Source organism: Aspergillus vadensis (assembly GCF_003184925.1).
Source record: "Aspergillus vadensis CBS 113365 unplaced genomic scaffold BO88scaffold_33, whole genome shotgun sequence".
Lineage (NCBI taxonomy): Eukaryota > Fungi > Ascomycota > Eurotiomycetes > Eurotiales > Aspergillaceae > Aspergillus > Aspergillus vadensis.
Genome location: NW_020292071.1, coordinates 302,323 through 320,626, shown reverse-complemented (window position 1 = coordinate 320,626; position 18,304 = coordinate 302,323). Strand labels below are relative to the sequence as shown.

The 18,304-nt window shown below is 53.7% G+C and overlaps 5 protein-coding genes across 5 annotated transcripts; 3 read left to right on the top strand and 2 right to left on the bottom strand.

The window, feature by feature from the left end:
- Positions 1-667: 667 nt before the first annotated feature.
- On the top strand, positions 668-2,405 carry BO88DRAFT_429958 (phosphatidylinositol-3-phosphate-binding ubiquitin-protein ligase; the record flags this gene model as incomplete). The annotated part of the gene is made up of 2 exons (XM_025709196.1): positions 668-1,690; positions 1,746-2,405. 2 exons carry the CDS (start codon positions 668-670, stop codon positions 2,403-2,405), a joined length of 1,683 nt encoding a protein of 560 aa, XP_025557917.1.
- Positions 2,406-3,470: 1,065 nt separating this feature from the next.
- On the top strand, positions 3,471-6,940 carry BO88DRAFT_408792 (putative C6 transcription factor (War1)). Its single transcript, XM_025707803.1, has 4 exons — positions 3,471-5,042; positions 5,093-5,376; positions 5,443-5,966; positions 6,060-6,940. The coding sequence occupies exons 1-4, from the start codon at positions 3,637-3,639 to the stop codon at positions 6,771-6,773; spliced, it is 2,928 nt and encodes a 975-aa protein (XP_025557916.1). The 5' UTR covers positions 3,471-3,636; the 3' UTR covers positions 6,774-6,940.
- A 165-nt stretch (positions 6,941-7,105) lies between these two features.
- Positions 7,106-9,706, bottom strand: BO88DRAFT_447307 (Zn(II)2Cys6 transcription factor; the record flags this gene model as incomplete). The annotated part of the gene is made up of 9 exons (XM_025710352.1): positions 9,503-9,706; positions 9,222-9,416; positions 8,855-9,165; positions 8,526-8,793; positions 8,008-8,466; positions 7,855-7,958; positions 7,701-7,800; positions 7,490-7,622; positions 7,106-7,313 (listed from the first exon to the last, which is right to left on the bottom strand). Exons 1-9 carry the CDS (start codon positions 9,549-9,551, stop codon positions 7,106-7,108), a joined length of 1,827 nt encoding a protein of 608 aa, XP_025557915.1. The 5' UTR covers positions 9,552-9,706.
- Positions 9,707-11,907: 2,201 nt separating this feature from the next.
- BO88DRAFT_189023 (putative MFS transporter Fmp42) lies at positions 11,908-14,557 on the top strand. The gene is made up of 4 exons (XM_025701805.1): positions 11,908-12,051; positions 12,116-12,510; positions 12,562-12,724; positions 12,784-14,557. Exons 2-4 carry the CDS (start codon positions 12,123-12,125, stop codon positions 14,264-14,266), a joined length of 2,034 nt encoding a protein of 677 aa, XP_025557914.1. The 5' UTR covers positions 11,908-12,051; positions 12,116-12,122; the 3' UTR covers positions 14,267-14,557.
- Positions 14,558-15,109: 552 nt separating this feature from the next.
- BO88DRAFT_458444 (uncharacterized protein) lies at positions 15,110-17,211 on the bottom strand (the record flags this gene model as incomplete). Its single annotated transcript, XM_025711039.1, has 3 exons — positions 15,110-15,848; positions 15,913-16,420; positions 16,488-17,211. The coding sequence occupies 3 exons, from the start codon at positions 17,209-17,211 to the stop codon at positions 15,110-15,112; spliced, it is 1,971 nt and encodes a 656-aa protein (XP_025557913.1).
- Between the last annotated feature and the right edge of the window lie 1,093 nt (positions 17,212-18,304).

Genomic DNA, 18,304 nt, shown 5'->3' with positions numbered 1-18,304 from the left:
CAAGTACTAGTAGTTTAACTAAAAAGCTCACCTCTCGGACCGCCATTTTGCCCCGCGGCCAGTCCTCGGCTTGTTGAACGTCAGCCAGCGGCAAAGCGCCTGACTGACCATCACGCCCTCACTCACACAACTCTTGCGGCTGGCAGTCTCTTGTCCCTTTCGCAGCCGCGTTGGTCATCCCTTTCCTGATCAAATTGCTGTCAGCAGGGAGGAACTGGTGCTGGTGCTTCTTCGGGGCGCGTGCTTCTCCTTCTCATCGCCCGAGTCACGAGACCCCCCTCCTGGCCGAAGATTTGCCTTCGACGCCCAAAAGTCCGAACGTTCTCGATTGATTTCCTTTTTTTCAAAACCTTTGCATCCACTGTCTATCTGCTTTTTGTTTTTTTTCTTGACAATTAATTTCGCTTTCTTCTGTTTCCTCCTCAGGTAGAAGACTGTACCCCAGAACCAGTCTTCTCCCCTATCATCATTCACGCCTGCTACAACGCTATCCGGAAACGCGGTTCTGCCTTATCCCTCCCCTCCCCCAATCCTGGCCTCGTCGCGCCACTCAGTCAATGACGGTCCGTCGTCCAAACGGCGGAGATTAGTCTCCTCTGCAGCGTCCTCCGGCAGATATCCAGCTTCAGCATCGACCTTTTCTACGCCTGCTCCTTTTCCTCAGTTCATGTCGTCCCTGTCGAGTCCGGCATCTTCCCGATCTGCTTCATCCTCCACCACCACCGCAGCAGCCGCAGCCGCCGCTTTCGCCGCCCCACCGCCTTCTTCTGGTCTCAGACCTCATGCGAGCTCGGAGCATTTACGGACAAGTGAGGCCGGTCCTGCACTAGATAGACGTACTGAAAGACGGCGATCCACTCTCAGCGGGTCGGATCGTAAGCGACGGATAGTCAGTCTGGAGGCGGATGCGTGGTCGAGGCGTGCAGTTCCCGAGCCGTTGACGGACACCGGGCCGAGCAGTAGCAGTCGAGCAGCAGCAATGGATAGCAGGTCTATCCCCCGGTTTTCCTCGTTCGAGACGCAGACGCAGACGCAGACGCAGACCCCCCAGGATCCTCCTCCTTCATCCTATGCCAATCCCATCGATCTAACATCACCCCCACCGCAGACCCGGCCGCAGGGTGCATCTAGCTCGACTGACAACTACCGTCGGGGATCATGGTCACGGACGGGTACTGGTGCTTACGTGGAGTATACACGGCCGCAATGGCAGCCTGATGCGGAGGTGACGAAATGTCCCATCTGCGGGACAACTTTCAGCTTTTGGTACAGGAAGCATCACTGCCGTAAATGTGGCCGGGTCGTGTGTGCGTCATGTTCCCCCCACCGGATCACTATTCCCCGACAGTTCATCGTGCGCGACCCCAATCGTTCTTATGCATCCTCCTCTCTGATCCCCCCGCGCGCGGCTCCGGTCATTGATTTGGAAGGCGATGACGCCGCCACGTCCCCAACTGCCCTCAACCCGGCCCTGGGGGGCGGGGAGGAGGTGCGGCTGTGTAACCCCTGCGTCCCAGATCCCAACCCAGACCCGCCTCGTGGGTTTGCAACTGTTCGGAGCCGCGGGGGAGCAGAATCACGTTCGGGCATAGGGCAGGGGGCTTACCCTACTTCATTCAGTCAATCTGGACATCGATCTTATCATTCCGTGTCATCGCCCGCTAATCAAAATCCTCACAGTGGAGGCCTGGTGAGTCTCAACGTATGCTTTCTCGGAATGCTTCCCCCCACTGACAAGATGACAGCAGCAACCAGGTACATTTCCCTCACGGCCAGGACGACGGACCGTAGGCTCAAGCGATTATACCTCGTTTGGTGGATTGGGCGGCGCCTTTGCTCCACGGCTGCAGGAACGGCCCAGGCCCATTGATTACGGATCATTGTCTAGTTCCCGCTTCCATCCCATCTCAATGGGTTCCAGTGCCTCCTCTCGACCGCTGCCGTATCCAGGTGTGGGAAGTGCCAGTTCATTGCCCGTGTCGTCAACAGCCCGATCTTCGTCTCTCGGGGTAGCGCCGTGGCGGCGGCCCCACGTCGAAGAGCGCGATCTCTGTCCGATCTGTGACCAAGAGCTCCCACCTTTAGGTAGCAACGGGGACGAGACTAGTCGAGAGGCACATATCCGCGACTGTATTGAGAGCCATAGTCGACAGGGTCGCATGTCCCCGCAGAACGGTAGCCCAGCAGCGTCCTCACCCGTCCCCGTTCGTCTGGTTGTATTCAAGGCGACGGAGAAGGACTGTGTGGGGCAGGATGGAGGGTTACAGGAGTGCACCATTTGCATGGAAGAATACGAGGTTGGGCAGTCGCTGGTGCGGCTGGAGTGTCTGTGCAAATTCCACAAGCGATGCATAGTTGAATGGTTTGAGCGGAAGAAGGAGTGCCCGGTGCATAAAGTCTCCTGAATGAGCCTGATGTCATGTTGATTTGTCGTTTTACAGCGGGCCTCTTTTGTACTGTGCAAGTTTGGTTGCGGCTGGATATCCGCCTTCTTGTTGGTCCGATGGTGGCTTTTTCCCCTTATTTTTGGTGAGGCAAATGTACTTTCCAGCACAATTTCGCCGAGCCGGCGTCCTGGCCCTGTGGTCTGTTGTCACTCATTGTTCTTTGCAGCTGTCAAGCAGCTTGGGGTTATTGTGTTTGGTTGAAGAGAGTGATGAGTTTCTCTCTGGTTGGTGTTCTTGATCTCCCCCTCATGTTTGATGCAATTAGTTCGGGCGCGTGAGTTCTTGGCCATTTAGTTAGAGCGACTGCTGTTTCCCCGGGACATTGGACATTTACGAATGCTACACCTTTTACATACTCCTTGATCAGAGAAGTGACCGATAAGAGTAACTAATTTATGGATCGAAAAGGGGGATGGGATGGCAGTTGGTGCACACGTAAGCAGCGATAGGAATGGCAGCCTGAGGGTGTTGAGTCATCCATCCATCGAAACCAGATAGATAATTTATGGGAAATGCGTCAAGGAAATAATTTGATCTTCCTGGCCGCTATTGATTGAAATGGATGGTATTTATGATATTATCAGGATACGAATATCTTATGGACTGGCGGCAGATTAGGAGAGAGACGTAGAAACAAGAAATCGCAGGCGACAGAAAGCCGCCCCTCCACTTGAGGCTCCTTCGCTCGTCTTTTCGCGTCTCCGCGTTTTCTCTCTTTTCTGCTTTCTTCTTCTTGTCATCTCTTTCTCCTCGCACAATCTGTCGCATCAAACCCGGCAGTGGACCTCCATTTCCTCTGAACGTGGTTCCCGATACCTTATGCTTCTGATCCAGCATCTCCTGGAGGGACTCCTATTTAAGGCTTGAACACGCACCCGCCTGAGGCCTCCACGGTCGGCTGTCGGTCACCGACCGTCCGGTTCTCCGACCTTCGCCCAACTGCAGCCTCCCAAGCGAGTCTGGCGTCGTGCCTTTCCACCCCCTCATCTTCTACTCTCTCAAATTAAAAATGTAAGCTTGATGCTCAGTTCGGTCTCCTTACTATCCCTTCTAGGATTAACGCGCGCGCGCGGCCAAGCGATCGGAAATCCTTGCCGGTCGTTGATATTGATCCGTTGGCCATGGCGACCATCATCCACCCGTCGTGCAACCCAGGCTGACGTGCCTTAAACCCAGTCCCCGCAAACCGATGGAGATCGATCCGCGTCTGCGTGCTGGCAGTGACAGCTCTCCTGCCGACGGCACCGCAGCCGGTCGTCCATATATCCCTCCCCCGGTCTCTTCCAGACATCCCGACCCCAATGCCGCCGGTCCCTCCACTCTTGCACGCCGCAGCGATTACCCCGAACCACCGTCCCCTTACTCTCCCGCTGACCAGCTGCGATCCGCCGTCTCGTCTGCAAGTGGGCCCGGCTACTACGGCAGCGCCGCGCACTCCCAGTCGACGCCATCTATATACCGAAGCGGGCCTGAACCTGGCTCGGTGCCCAGCACATCCTCTCAACTCGACCCCGTCGATCCGAACGATCCGTATGCCGAATTGCGACGCCCGCGCGCCTGCGAAGCATGCCGTCAACTCAAAGTCCGATGCGAGCCCGATCTTAGCCATCCCAATGGCACGTGTAAACGATGCGCCAAGGCCGGCCGGAACTGTATCGTGACCGTTCCCACGCGCAAGCGCCAGAAGAAGACCGACAGTCGTGTGGCGGAGCTCGAGAGGAAGATTGATGCCTTGACGGCAAGCTTGCAGGCCTCCCAGGGCCATGAATCGCACCCTCTTCCGCCACCCGCCGCTCTTGAGCCGCCGCGCGAGGAGCATCCGGGAAGGCGCTGGCTCTCATCCACGGCGCATGCCTCTACGAATGGATCGATACCCTTGAGGTCACCTTCCAGCACGGCGGGGAGCAAGCGGCGGCACAGTGGGGAGATCAAAGAGACTGCTCCAGTGTCTTCTCGCACTTCGAGCCCTAGCGACGACCAGTCATTGTACAATAAGGCTCTCAAACAATGGCGGGCTATGGGATACGGCTTGGAGACACAGCCTAAAGATACGGCCAGCGAGGGCGGGGGTGATCTGATTGACAGAGGCGTCGTGAGTGAGACACTGGCTCAGGAGGCATTTACCAAATACGTCGATCGAATGGCCACCCTCATACCTATGGTGGTGTTCCCACCAGGCACAACAATGGATGAGGTGCGGCAGAAGAAGCCGGTGCTGTTTCACGCTATAGTTGCCGCCGCGATCGGTACTATTCAACCACACCTGCAGCTATCTCTGCTGGATGAATTCTACAAAGTGCTTGCCGAACGAGTTATCGTGAAAGGTGAAAAGTCACTGGATCTAGTCCAGGCGATCCTAGTCTGCTGCAACTGGTACACGCCCCCAGACAACTTCGAGGAGGTCAAATTCTATCAGTTGTCAAACATTGCTGTCTCACTCGCAATGGATCTGGGTCTCAACCGGAAGGCGATCCCCAAGTCCAAGCCGTTCGCCCTAGTCAAGGAGCTTATCTCGAAGAAGTCATCTATCGTCGTAGACCTGGATTCAGCCGAGGCGAGACGAACTTGGCTTGCTTGTTACTTCGTCGCCGTGCAGTTCGTATCCCCTACCTATCATGCTAAAATGACCGCTAACAACCATACAGGTGTGCCGTCTCTTTGAGACGCGTGAATCTAGTCCGATGGATGCCATATATGGATGAATGCGTGGAAATACTCGAAAAGTCACCAGAGGCCTTACCATCCGACAAAGGCATGATCCAATGGGCAAAGCTAGCCCATATCCTCGAAGATATCGCCGTCCAGTTCACCAGCGACGACGCCCCTACCGTATCATCCTTCTCAGACCCAAAGTTCCTCTACACGCTCCGCGTCCTCGAAAGACAACTGGACCAATGGCGCCGAGAAACTCCACCAGAGCACTTTTCCCGTATGTCAAACCCCCCAATCCAATTCCCCAGCTACCTACCTACCTACCTACTAACCACACCCCCAGCCATCCTGAAACAAGCCGACTGCATCATCAACCTCTTCCTCCACGAGAATGCCATGCACGTAGAATTCCACCGAGACGATCCCAAAACCGCCAACGACGATCTCGCCAGCCCCACCAGTCCAGCTCACATCAACGCCCTCAGCACCTGCCTAACCTCCATCCACGACGCCATCGACACCCTCTGCTCCATCGAAACCAAGGACCTCGTCCTAACCCCGACCGTCGCTCTGGCCCGAACCTCCTTCGCCATCGTCGCCCTCATCAAGATCTACTCCATCGTCTCCAGCCCAGACACCCGCATGGCCCAAGTCATCGACCTCAGCAGCCTAAAGACAGAATACTACCTGGACAAGGTCATCCGTCATTACACCAAAGCCGGCGAAACCCCAGGCGGTCGCACCCCAGCTAAATTCAGCGTTGTCCTGAGTCTCCTCCGGAACTGGTTCATGAAACGCAAAGACCAGGGTCCTGTCCTCAAGGAAGCATTATCGTTGTACAAGTGCTCTGATGAAGAGCGACTTCAGGTTCGTCCTACCCCCTTCCCCCTTACCCTATCCATCCTACATATCCATCCCTATCCCTATACCAACACTCAACACTCACTAACCCATACCCAGCAACCCCCCCAACAAGACAAACAAACCCAGGCTCAAGGCCAAGGCCAAACCCCCCTCCACCTCCTCAGCGAAGTCGCCATGGGCGATCCTCAATCCCGCTCTACCACCAACAACCCATCTCCAACCCAAACCCAAACAACATCCACCAATAGACCAATCTACACGCCCAACACCACCACAAGCACAAGTACATACCCCGACCTCCTGACCACCCAACCACAACCCCAACAATCCCCCTCATCATCATCAGACCTCCCCGTCCCTCCTCACTCCCATTCCCATTCCCACTCTCACACTCACACTCACACCACCGACTCCACCGAACCACAACAACAACCTTCATCAACCTGGGTGCAACAATACCCCCCTCCACCCCGCCAATTCTACCCTACTTTCAGCCCCTCATACCAAGATGTTCAAGGGTTCGGGACTGATCCGAGCAATGGAAGTAATGGGAATGGGATGGTGGTTAGTACTCCTGGTTCTGGTGCTGGTGCTGCTACTGGTAGTGGTGCTAGTGCTAGTGGGGGTGGGGCAGGGGGAGGAGGAGGAAACCCAATACAGGGTTTGTTTGTTCCCGAGTTGGGGGTGCAGATGGGGTTTGATCCGGAGAATCTGTTCATGTTGGGGAATATGTTGGGTGATGAGATTCTGAATTTGCCGTTTCAGGCGGATGGGGGGATGGGCATGGGGATGGGGATGGGGTTTTATTGAGGTGGTTTTGGAGTATGTAGATATTTTGATTCTGGGGAAGGTGGATTTGTTTATATATATGTTGATGATATCCCTACTCTTGGTTAAAAATATTTTGATCATGTGTATCTATACTATTGTAGTACAGTTCAGGGTATATTTATATACATAGGAAAAAGTCATAAAGCTAGGCTAGTACTTTTGTTCTTGTCCGATGGTGCAGATAGGACTGATCGGATATATGTTCCTCGAGTCATCCTCCATCATACCGTAAATTAACAAACCGTTCGCGTGCAGTACCCATTCAAGAGGCTTATCACAAGTCAGTGGGTATGGTCATAAGACCCACTCACTCAGCACGCCACGGCGAATAAGCGAGGTATAATCCCAACAGCCTCCTCCCCGGTCCCACACGCTATTGTGATAAAGTGCGAAAGGAGCCGACTCCATTCGGCCGAGGCTGCATTAGCGAGGAAACAGCTGTCCTGCGGGTCGCCGTGCCAGACTGCCAGTGTCTGCAAGCCGGCGTACTCCGGCACTGGCTGGACCATTCCCCACTTGCTGATCATGATTCGTAGCGAGCATCGGACAGAGCAAAAAACAGCGGTCAAGTGTGGTAGACTCTGGAGAATTGGTGGTCTTCGAGCACTTGTCGGTTGCCAAAAAGTGAATGATCATCACGACGCGGTTGAGAAACAGCACAAAATGGTCAGAGTCAGCTGATCAACAGCTTCTACCGGACGGTCAAGCGCCACTCTTGGGTTAGCTTCTGGACCATGTATGACCATGGCCACCCATTCTCAGCTTCGGTCCTCCGAAGAAGATCCAGCAAACATGTCTGCGCCAGAGGGTCACGAATCCAGGAGCCGCCTGGTGGGTCAATCGATCAGTTAGTGGGCTTCCGTATCCAGCAGGTGGGCCACAGCCAGGGCAGAAATTATTACTTACAGGCGCACAGTGCGTGGCAGGCCATGACGCGCAGAGATATCTCGTCATCAACCGACAGTGCAATTCCGAACAAAATGCTTAGACTCCGCGTCATGTTTCCCTGAACAGCACCAATTAGGCTTTCCCCTGAAAGTTGCAGTCTGTGGCAGCGTACCTCGGTCATCTGGATATCGTGTGGACCAGGCGTCGAATAAAGGGTCCTGAGTTCCTGTTGCAGGATCAAGGCTTTCGCCATACAAATATGTTGTACTGCGATCGCTAAATGGAACGTCAACGGCCGATCACTGATACTGCCAAGGGTACATACCATGGAGTGACCTTGTAAACCAGACCACCGGAAAAGGTCTGCCAATTCTTGGGTCTGCAGCGGAGAAATGCAGTGGTCGAAAAATATCCGGCTTTTCCAAGTCCCAAGCATGGATCCTTCGTTTCAGGGTACTCCGACCCAGCACTTCCATCTCCAGCGATGCATGCACCCCATAGCAGTGATTGATCGTCTCTGCAAGAAGCCAAATGGCTCTATGCGCCCAATCTCGATCTTTCTGAGATGAGTCGTGCTGCCATAAGAGGTACAGTCTCTCCCCGAATGGACTCAGTGTCAACCGCAGTGGTTTCTGATATGCCAAGGCAAACTGGATATCTTGCATCACGAAAACCCAAAATGAAGCTTCTGCAAGTCCGCCTGATGTAGCACATCCGACCTGAGAACTTATATAGACTGAGCCGGCTAGTAGATGACGCTGAAGGTCGTTCGATGGGCTGTGAGCTGCTCAAAGTATTAGAAGGCTTTAATCGGATTAGAGGGCTTTGCCAACGGGAACGCACACGAAATTTGCTCGAAGAAGCGCAATATCACGGTAGAGGCAAGTAGGATATCAATACTGATCTCAATCTCTTTGTTTTCCAGAACAGGCAAGAGTATCCCGATGCACCGCTCATGATATCCATCTGCGGTATTCGGGGGAATATTATGATTTGTATGGGAGAGATGACGGGCTGCTATAGCCAAACATGCGTAGAGTAGAAGGGGGTTCGTAGGTGCCCGTTCCACCACATCCAAGGAGAAATGTCTCTCATGATCGCAAACATCCAACTAAAAAGCGACGATTAGCCTTAATCCAACCGTATCGTGATCGAAGAATGGGGTAAAGCACCCATGGGCCGAGCGTTTTTCGGAAGTGCCGAAGGAGGAACGCCTCATTGAAACTTGCGACTTTCTGTCGATCGCGGAGCTCATCAAATGCGAAAGGTAGATTGACTGGGTCCAGCCGCTGTGGCGGAAAGGCTGTGGAGGGAGTGGTGTCACTCGGGGACAGTACAGGCTGGAGGGCATGCGACGATGTGGGAGTTGCCACAGAAGCTAGAGATCGACGCTTGACTGCGTCTTTCCGGGATGCTGGTGGGGGATTCACCGGGAGAACATGATAGTCGGCCGCTGTACGATCTGTTTCGTCCTCGAAGGAGACTACAGAGCCGTCATCAGTGCAAGTCTCAAACCTTCGTTCTTGCAGAGGTACCAACCCTGCGCAGGCATCCCAACCCATATCTGATCGGGAGGAAACGCGAGGTCGCTTTCTCCGTAACGGGGAGGGCCCTTTGGACGTAGCGACGGATTTTGCCCGTGTCGGAAAGTGACCTCTTCCGTCTTCGTCGGAGCCGGGATACACTGTCGTCCCGATCGCTGGCATCGCAAGCACGAGGACCCCGTCTTGTCACCTAACATATCACGGTTAGAGGCGCTGAACTGGAAAGCCGGCCATGCCCGTCCGATAACCGGGCTTCTGCAGGGGAAAATGAATTACATTTGAGATGGCGTTGACGGCAGGTGAGACTGAACGTAAACGATTGCATTAGCTTGGTCGAAAAGCAGCGGCCGCATGCCGCCCAAATAGCATCCCAACAGACTGGGCCAGGAAAGAAAGAGAAGAAACAAGATTCGCACCAGGGGCCGCCAGAACTTACCACCCCCTCATCACGTTGTTGTCAGGTCGGTCCTCGACAGGCAGTCGCAACAGTAGCCATGGAGGGGCAGAGGCATCAACGGCAGGAAGCAGCCATTGATGTGCGAAAGATAAAGAGGAAGAGGCAGGAGAAAGGGGAGCCAGGCCGAGTCGATGATGGACTACTCGGCTGCAGCTAAAAGCGACCGCCTCAGCAACGGTGATTAGGATGGGCAGAACAATGTTCAACGGTTAAATGCCCAATGGAGGATGGTTCATGCGGAGTGGAGCGCCGGCGTGATGGCCATGGAGCCCCCAGGGCAAATAAGGATTGGAGGGGCGAGAAAAAGGGAAAAAGAACCCTATACAAAAACGAGAACGGCTCGAGTCGATCTCTTCCTTAGCGTGAACACCAGACCCGACCTTTTTTTGCCAGTCGCTCCAGGTTTCAGCCTTTCAGGGGCCCAAACCGAACCCAAAACATGGCCGGCAAAACGGTTCCCCATCACACCCGAGAAATAAGCCAGCGCGCCCGTTTTTAATTTCCCTGGATACAATATGGAGGGAGTCTAGCCAGGGTTCGGGAAATGATGCCGCTGATTCAATTGTCGCTACTTTTCTCTCCGACGAAGCGCATGGTGATGGACACATACGCCCGCCTCTGATCACTGCCCGAAGCAGAAAATCCTCACGAGCTAAATGGGAAGTCCACCAGCGCCGGAACGTTTCGGTTCAAGCTAGCCTAGCGAGGAAAGCAATGGACACTTTTAATTGCACCTTTCGTCAGGAGCTCCATCCAATTCTCAGCTACCAGCAACTATGTTCTTGGAGCTTTGGGGGAGGAAAAAAAAGTCTGCAAGGTGACGGACTTTTAGGGTGTCAGCCGTGCATGGCCCCGGTGGGTTCCAGCTCCCAACAACCAGCCACAGTGACCTTAGTATTGATCATCCTAGCCAGCTTGTGGGTTGTTAGTGAGCATCTCGGATACATCGCCATTGTCCTGTAGTGGCCATTCGACAGAGGCTTACTGCTTAGTCCCCCTACCCCTGCCACTCGACGGGTCTAGATTGTGACTGCCGGTACCATTGGCGAGGGAGCATGAGGCCCCCTGTTGAACCTATCTGTTGCTCACGCAGATCCTGGGCCTGTGTCCGTTGACTATCCCCTTCGGCATTGCTGCTCTCCGGCGAATGGATTTGTTCGCATCACCAAGGTGAGGGGTGTGCCGCAGCTCCAGCCTCCGGATGGTCCGTGAACACTGTTTCTCCGCTTGTACCTAGTGTGGTATGGTGGCCACTGCCAATCAAAAGGGCCGGAATATTTTCAGGACAGAGTTACTAGGGCGGGAAAAGCAAACGACAGCGCATCAGTCGAGTTGAGAGGCGTTCCGTGACTTGTCAACCAATCGAGCCAGTGGCCTGTCTGCGCAGGAAGCATTGCAATTGCCCATTGTATTGTATGATGACTGAAAGATCTAGATGCGCTAGTCTCCTGATGAAGAACCTCTCTCTGGTGGCACCACCGATCCAGTGGTGCTAAGAGAACCCCATAGTATGATGGTTTCTGGGATCCCGTGAGCACCCAGCACACGAATATGCCGCTACTTAGATCCGAAGGAGGAGGTTCAGGCCAATGACATGGGGTAGTCATACAACCTTTGGCGCAGCTGCAGCCTTCAGGGAGACTGTGGAGGGTCTAAAGGCTTGGGGGGCTTGTAGATCATAAAGCTACGTGAGCCAATTGACATCTGATAAGCTTTCCAGACCATTATATATTCGGACACAAATCGGTCGGGGGAAAGTCAAAAGTAGGAAGGAGTAGTAATTTCGTAGTAAGGGAAAACTGGAGACAACGATGATCAGAGAAGATAAGATGAGCAGGGGAAAAGGAAGCCAAAGGGCAATAAAGTTTTCCATCCATCCCTCAAAATTGGGGACGAGAAGTAGAGACAAACAAACGAGAGAAAAAGGAAGGAATGGAGGCGTGACCGAAAACAGCAGGCGCGGGGAAAGCAGCAGTCAGGTGATTGCTGGCAGGCCATCGCCGCTTCTTCTTTGGGCGGCGCAGCACAGAAATCCCGGATCGGCGATGCATTCAATCACCGTCCGACGTTGACTCTTTCTGTGCGCCCAGATGCAATTGATCCTCCACTGCAGCAAGGGATCCTCGTTCCACGCTTTATCTGCCCTATCTACTACCCCATTCCACGTATCCTTTCGGCTCTTGAAGCTTCTCCGCCCCTCCTATTTTTGATCGACGGGCCGAAAACGGGTCGGACTCCACAGCCAACCAGACATCGTCATAGCTTGTCCCTCGCGAATACCACGCATATCTGCTACTGTATACATATCACACTATATAAATCTGGTCGCTCGGCGAACCAGAATCACGGGGTAGGGGGATTGTCCGAGGTAATCCATCTGAAAAAAAGCAAATCCCGGTCTCTAGCCATGCCTAACCTCTCATTGTGCACAGTAGAGAAATGTCTCTCAACCGCATCTCCTTTTTGGAGTCTTGGGAACAGAACCCTGCTGCATTCCGCCGTCAGCCGAGACCAGAGGACTCGGACGATGAAGATAGATATCATGACCTTCCGGAGCCTTCACTGTCATCATCCTTTCAATCAAACATTAGTAGCCGTCCCCCCTTCCGAGATCGCCTGAACTTTAATCCTTATGCTGGACCCGGGTGGAACGAGACCTTTGTGGATGAGCCTGACAGACCCTACAGAGGTTTATCACCCAGACGCCTTCGGGCTGATGAGGCCGAACCTTTGGAGCAACCAGAAGAAGATAACACACTGAGGCCACAGCAACCTGCGGGTCTAGAAACTACAGGAGCCTTTGAGGTTAGCCGCTGGAAACGAATCTGTAAGTTGCCTATCTCACCACTGGGACAATGCACACTCTGACCTTCCAAAGTGCAGGTATGTATCGCAGTTGTATACTGCTTGCTCTCTGCAGGAGTAGTCTTTGGATTCGCGGCAATCAAGCCCATCTTCGTCAAAGAAGGTGTCTACCGCAACCTGTGCTCAAAGGACGAGCTCGATAGCGGCTCAGATGTATGCTATCGACAGGACATCCGGTGCGTCGTCTCACATACCGATCTGTATCAGTACATAAAAGCTAACAGGCTACTTTCAGGCTAAATCTAATGTTTACGGTAGCCGCCGTTGCAACAAATGTGTCAGCCTTGCCCGTAGGGGCCATACTGGACACCCATGGCCCCCGGGTGTGTGGCATCATCGGCAGTATCTGTTTAACTGTGGGCAGTCTTCTACTAGGACTCGCACCCAAATTCTCATTTGATGCTTATTTACCAGGGTATCTCTTTCTGTCGCTCGGGGGACCCTTCATCTTCGTCCCATCATATCAACTGTCGAACACCTTCCCGACCCACTCTGGTCTGATCCTGTCCACCCTCACGGGTGCTTTCGACGCTTCCAGCGCACTTTTTCTCGTGTTTCGGCTAGTAAACGAGAAGACTGATGGCGCTTTCACTACATCGAGATTCTTCCTTATCTATCTCGTTGTACCGATCTTCATCCTGACTGCTCAGCTAACGGTCATGCCCACAACCTCCTACAAGACGGCAGGAGAGCTTGTCCAGCAGGCAGAAGCCCATATCGTGGCGGAGGCAGCTGACCGGGTGGACGAAGCTATTGATGACCGTAACGAAGGAGAACGGCAGCGCAACGACCGCCGTCTTCAGCGGCAGACTGTTATCAATCAAATCGAGGACTTGCTACATGCACCTGCGCCAGAGCAGGATCTTCAGTCACAACTAGAAGCAGAGCAGCAGACTGCGACTATCCCTCACACTGCTGGCGGCGTCTGGGGTGCCCTGCATGGCCGCTCAGCCTTGCAGCAAATTCGCACCCCGTGGTTCGTGCTCATCACACTCTTCACTGTCCTCCAGATGCTTCGAATCAACTACTTCGTCGCCACCATTCGTCAACAATACACCTATCTTCTCGACTCGCCCGAGCGTGCCAAAGCGTTGAATTCTACTTTCGACGTCTTGCTCCCTCTCGGCGGCCTGATCTCCGTCCCCTTCACTGGCGCCATCCTCGACAACGCTAGGACCCCAGTTGTGCTTGGTATCCTCGTTATCACCGCCACGGTCATTGGCCTCCTCGGCTGCATCCCCAGCATCCTCGCCGGCTACGCCAATATCATTCTCTTCGTCATATACCGGCCGTTCTACTATACGTCCGTCTCCGACTACTCTTCCAAGGTCTTCGGCTTCCAGACCTTCGGCAAGGTATACGGCCTCATCATCTGTCTTGCTGGATTAGGAAACTTCGCCCAGACAGGCCTCGACACGCTTGTCTTCCGCGTCTTCGACCGCAATCCCATTCCCGTCAACGCGATGCTTACAGGGATTACCTTCCCCGTTGGCCTAGCCTTAGTCGCATACGTCTCATGGCAGACCAAGAAGTTAGCCGCCGCCAAATTAGCCCAAGAAGAAGCCGCCGATGGAGCCAACGGTGAGAGTGGACTCGTGGCGGGCCACGATGACCGGGTAAATGCTCGGGACTGGTATGCGGATGAGACGACACCGTTGCTAGGTAATAGTATCCGGGGCCGTCGACCTTCCTTTGCAGTTGGGGGCCCGTCTTCTTAACAAGCCTTGCCGGTCGAAAAGGCTTATCGCTCGATTGGGTTTATATACCCCGGCGGTTCTACTTCATGCCTATACATTCCTTCCCCTGTAGATAGACACATAGATAGTTACAGCAGCTGATTGGATTATCATTGTTTGGAAGGGTTGGGATGATATATTTGCCTAGGGGCATAAACCAGCAGTCTCTCTCTCTCTCTCTCTCTTGTCCTTTCTTATTTTATATTCAGTATTGTTCAGTCCACCCACCCCACTCCAGATCGACACGACACACCACGACACGACCATTCACGAAAAATAAAAATGAAAATGGAATGATAATGTTACTTCATTAACTACTATACTTATATTCACCTTCCTTCCTTCCTCAATTTCTCTTCCTCCCAAACACCTGTATATACTCGTAGTTACACAAACAGCACAAGCAACGATCTAATGTACTGACTGCACTCTGGATAAAACACACGCAACCCGCACAACGCATGCACGAACGAACAAACAAATAACACCACCACCATCACCAAGCTGGTACAGGTATCCGTTATCCCTGCAACACATCCCATCCCATCCTACCTCACACTGCTTCTTCTGCTTCTGCTTCCGCTGCTGCTGCTTCGTAACCTCGTGACTCATACTTATCTACCGCACACTTCCTTCCGAGCGGGGTATAATTATAATAATAACAAGAATAAAAGATTAGAAAATATAGGAATAAGAGAATGGAATATAAAAACGAGGCAGAGACCATTGAATAAGGCTGTGATAGATGAATGTAGAAGGGAAAGATGAACTAGAATGATAAGGATGATGGAGTGTAAATGCTCCGGAGAGAGGGTATAGGATGATTCACTCCATTCTAACCATGGCTAGTTTCACCTCCGCCCAGAGATCACTACCCGGTCGATCGCAGGCACGATCGGACCAGACCATCAGACCGAGGAGTTTGCGGGCGTCGACCCAGGATCTGATGCCGTGGCTGGCGGCGGCTTGGCTGAGGACGTGGACGAACCAGGCTCGTTCGGGCCGGTCGTCTGCGGCGATGCCGCCGAGGACGAGAACCCAGAAGAGGGCGATGCGGGCTTGTGGGTGGCTCCAGGTGGAGGCGAGGTCGGCGATTTGGAGGACGTTTTGAGTGAGCTTGGCGAGTTGGCCGAGGGGAGTGCTTTGGTAGGGGAGGGGGAAGACGACGCCGACGCCGTAGATGAGGGCCGCGAGTCGGCAGGCCTCGTAGATGATTTCGTGTGGCTTGTAGGCGGAAAACCCTTCGAGTTGGCTGGCTGCGGGGAGGGAGAGGAGGGTGTATTGGGTGAGATTGCGTTGGTCGGAAATGAGGGAGTAGTCGGGGTTGACGAGGTGGGCTTTGATGTGCTCTTCGACGAGTCTCATGTAGATATGCATGGCATATAGCACTTCCACTAGTTCAGCGGTGAGGCCGATGTCTCGAAGGGGAGCGTATCGGCGCTCTACATCGACGGTTGTGAAGCCGAGCATTTTCTGCAGGGTGAAGTTTCGCCGCTCGTGGAAGAGGGGAATGAAGGTGAATACGGGTGGCATAAGGAAGGTGCTGCAGGTCACAATGTCGGAGCTAGAATTGAGGAGTATGGTTAGTTGTGATGAGAATTGAGACTCCCGGGGAAGATAAGACATACAAGGACAGGGTTGCAGCGAGCCCAGGGAGGGTCAGGTTCTCGATACCTCCCCGTAACCGCACCATCTGCACCAGACCTTTGATATGGACCAGGTTCGGCGGAAGGGCCCCATAGACGTCCAGCCACTGCAGACGTGGCAGCGGCGGATCGAACGGTGGCGTCCGATGGATGCCCCGTCCATGATCTTCGGCGACATTATGTGCCATGCAGATGACAGCGAGAATTACTGAATCGCACACCGCTCGACTGGGATTACTGACTTCCCGCGTAACGTTCTGGATGGTTTCCAGTTCACACCATTGCAATATCCGCTGCTCTTCTGGCAGGAAGGATTCCCTGGCAATCCAGCCATTGAGCCACCGAAGGCGCTTGTGAGATAGAGAACCGAACACGAAGGCAGTGAATAACGTGCGATCTTGTAAAGCGAGAGGTAACCAGCTGGTGCTGGATGGTCGCGTCTCCTGACCGGGAGAGACGGGGGTTAGGCCGGGCCACAGGACATAGAGACCTACGAATAGCATATGTTAGCGCTCTGGAATGGTAATATAATGAAGGAACAAGAGATAGGCACGAACAGTATTCTTCTGTGGCCGCAATTTCCGTTCTCGCCAGATCCATTGGGTTCGTATGAAACGGATCGACGGCGACGCAACCGAAGCTCTCAATAAAATCCATCGATGTAGCCGACGAGGGAGCCGGTGCGTGGAACGAATCAGAAGTCGTAGTCCTTTTCGTAGTTTCGCTTTGATCATAGGGGGTTTCATCGAGAGTCTGTTGCTGGAACTGCCAGACTGTCTCGGGGGTTAACTCCAACTCTTCCGGATCAAACTGGAATTGTGACTCGCCTGCCACCCCCTGCGCTGAGGGCGGACAGTCGGCATATCCATATTCTGGAGAAGACGTGGAAGGATCCGATGAAGTACGGCGAATGGGTGTCCCAGACGGAGGGGTGTGTTGTGAGGGGAAGGTCAGGGGAAGAGCGGAAGGCGTTAGAGCAGCGGGGGACGGAGAGCCGTTCGGAGGCGTCAGCAAATGAAGGCCTGGGCCGGGCGGAACTGCACCCTGTGGCGGAGACTGACTGGTGGCATCTGGGGACGAGGAGGACGACTGGGATTGATTGCTGTCGGGCGATTCTGGGCCGGACGAACGATCTTTGGTCTGGTCGGAGATCCATTTGCCCACATGGGCGCGGACCAGCCGCTGGATTTTGATCCGCTCCGTCTCAGATGCTGGGCGCGCATTGACGAAGTGAATGGCGTCCTTCTTCCGCCCCGCGGCGACACCTTTAGTAGACGCCATGAGGGCTTTGTCTTCTTTTTTTTCTGCTTCGCGTTCTTCCACCGCTAAGGGTCATTGCCGATCAAGAGCACAGGATGCGACGAGGACGGTTGAGCACGGTAGACGCCCACGGTAGCATTCTGTTCCGGCGAGGCGAGGAGGATGCAGTGGACGAAGCGAGACGAAATTGGAGCGAAGGAGGGAGCGTTGTTCAGGCGCACCAGGGGACGAGGATGGTGGTGAGGATAGCAGGGGTAGTAGTGGTTGTAGTAGTTGCAGTCAAGGCGGCGGCGGCGGCGGCGGAGGCTTGATTGGGCCGCATCAATGAGGGACGGACGAGACGCGAGACGAGGGAAGAATCATCGGACCGACGCTTGGCGCTAATCTATAGGCTAAATGGGAATTGAACGCAGGAGGGAGTGCCTGAGCAATATTCCGGGGGGGTAAAGGAAGAGGGGGAGGGACAAGAAAGACAGAAAGAAGAAGGGGGCGAGGAGAGGATAGATGACGGAAGAAGGATTGGGGGGGAAGATTGGGTGAGCGGATAAAATTGGGGGAGGGGAAGAAGAAAACCCGCGAGAGAAAAAAGGCAGAAAAGAGAGAGAGAGAGAGAGGGAGGTCTGGGGGCGAGCGAAAGTTGAATTAAATTAAAGAGAATAAAAAGAGCGAGGAAAGAGAAGCGAAAAGCAGAGCAGGAAAAAAGGACGAGGAAAAGCGGCGCGGATCGTCGCTGAAGAGAGCCAAAAAAGCAAAATCCCCAACCATTGAAAGCGTCCAAGCGATTAATTCGTGCCTGTCAAAAAACTAACCCATCTTGACTGAACTTAGATCCGTGTCTAGTTCTGCAACTAACATTCGCACTATCTACTAATTGCTCTAGTTACTAAGTTAGTTATGCTTGCTCTCCGATCGATCCTCTGCAGTGGTCCCTCCTCCACACCACCTTACCACCTCCAGTGAGCGCAAGAAGTGCTATCTCTCTTTCTCTCCGTCTCCTTTTTCTCTACTAATCCCTTCGTAATCATATCATCTTTTCTTTTCCCTCCAAACACCACCACCACCACCACCCTCTCTGTTCCTCTCCCTCTCCCCTTCCACACTCACTCAATTAACT

What these genes read in the sequence shown, in the direction of transcription:
- BO88DRAFT_189023 (XM_025701805.1), top strand. Translation starts at nt 12,123, where the DNA reads ATGTCTCTCAACCGCATCTCCTTTTTGGAGTCTTGGGAACAGAACCCT. An exon ending in TAGCCGCTGGAAACGAATCT is followed by an intron (nt 12,511 to 12,561) that starts GTAAGTTGCCTA and finishes GACCTTCCAAAG; the next exon opens with TGCAGGTATGTATCGCAGTT. An exon ending in TGCTATCGACAGGACATCCG is followed by an intron (nt 12,725 to 12,783) that starts GTGCGTCGTCTC and finishes GGCTACTTTCAG; the next exon opens with GCTAAATCTAATGTTTACGG.
- BO88DRAFT_408792 (XM_025707803.1), top strand. Translation starts at nt 3,637, where the DNA reads ATGGAGATCGATCCGCGTCTGCGTGCTGGCAGTGACAGCTCTCCTGCC. An exon ending in TGTTACTTCGTCGCCGTGCA is followed by an intron (nt 5,043 to 5,092) that starts GTTCGTATCCCC and finishes ACAACCATACAG; the next exon opens with GTGTGCCGTCTCTTTGAGAC. An exon ending in TCCACCAGAGCACTTTTCCC is followed by an intron (nt 5,377 to 5,442) that starts GTATGTCAAACC and finishes CCACACCCCCAG; the next exon opens with CCATCCTGAAACAAGCCGAC.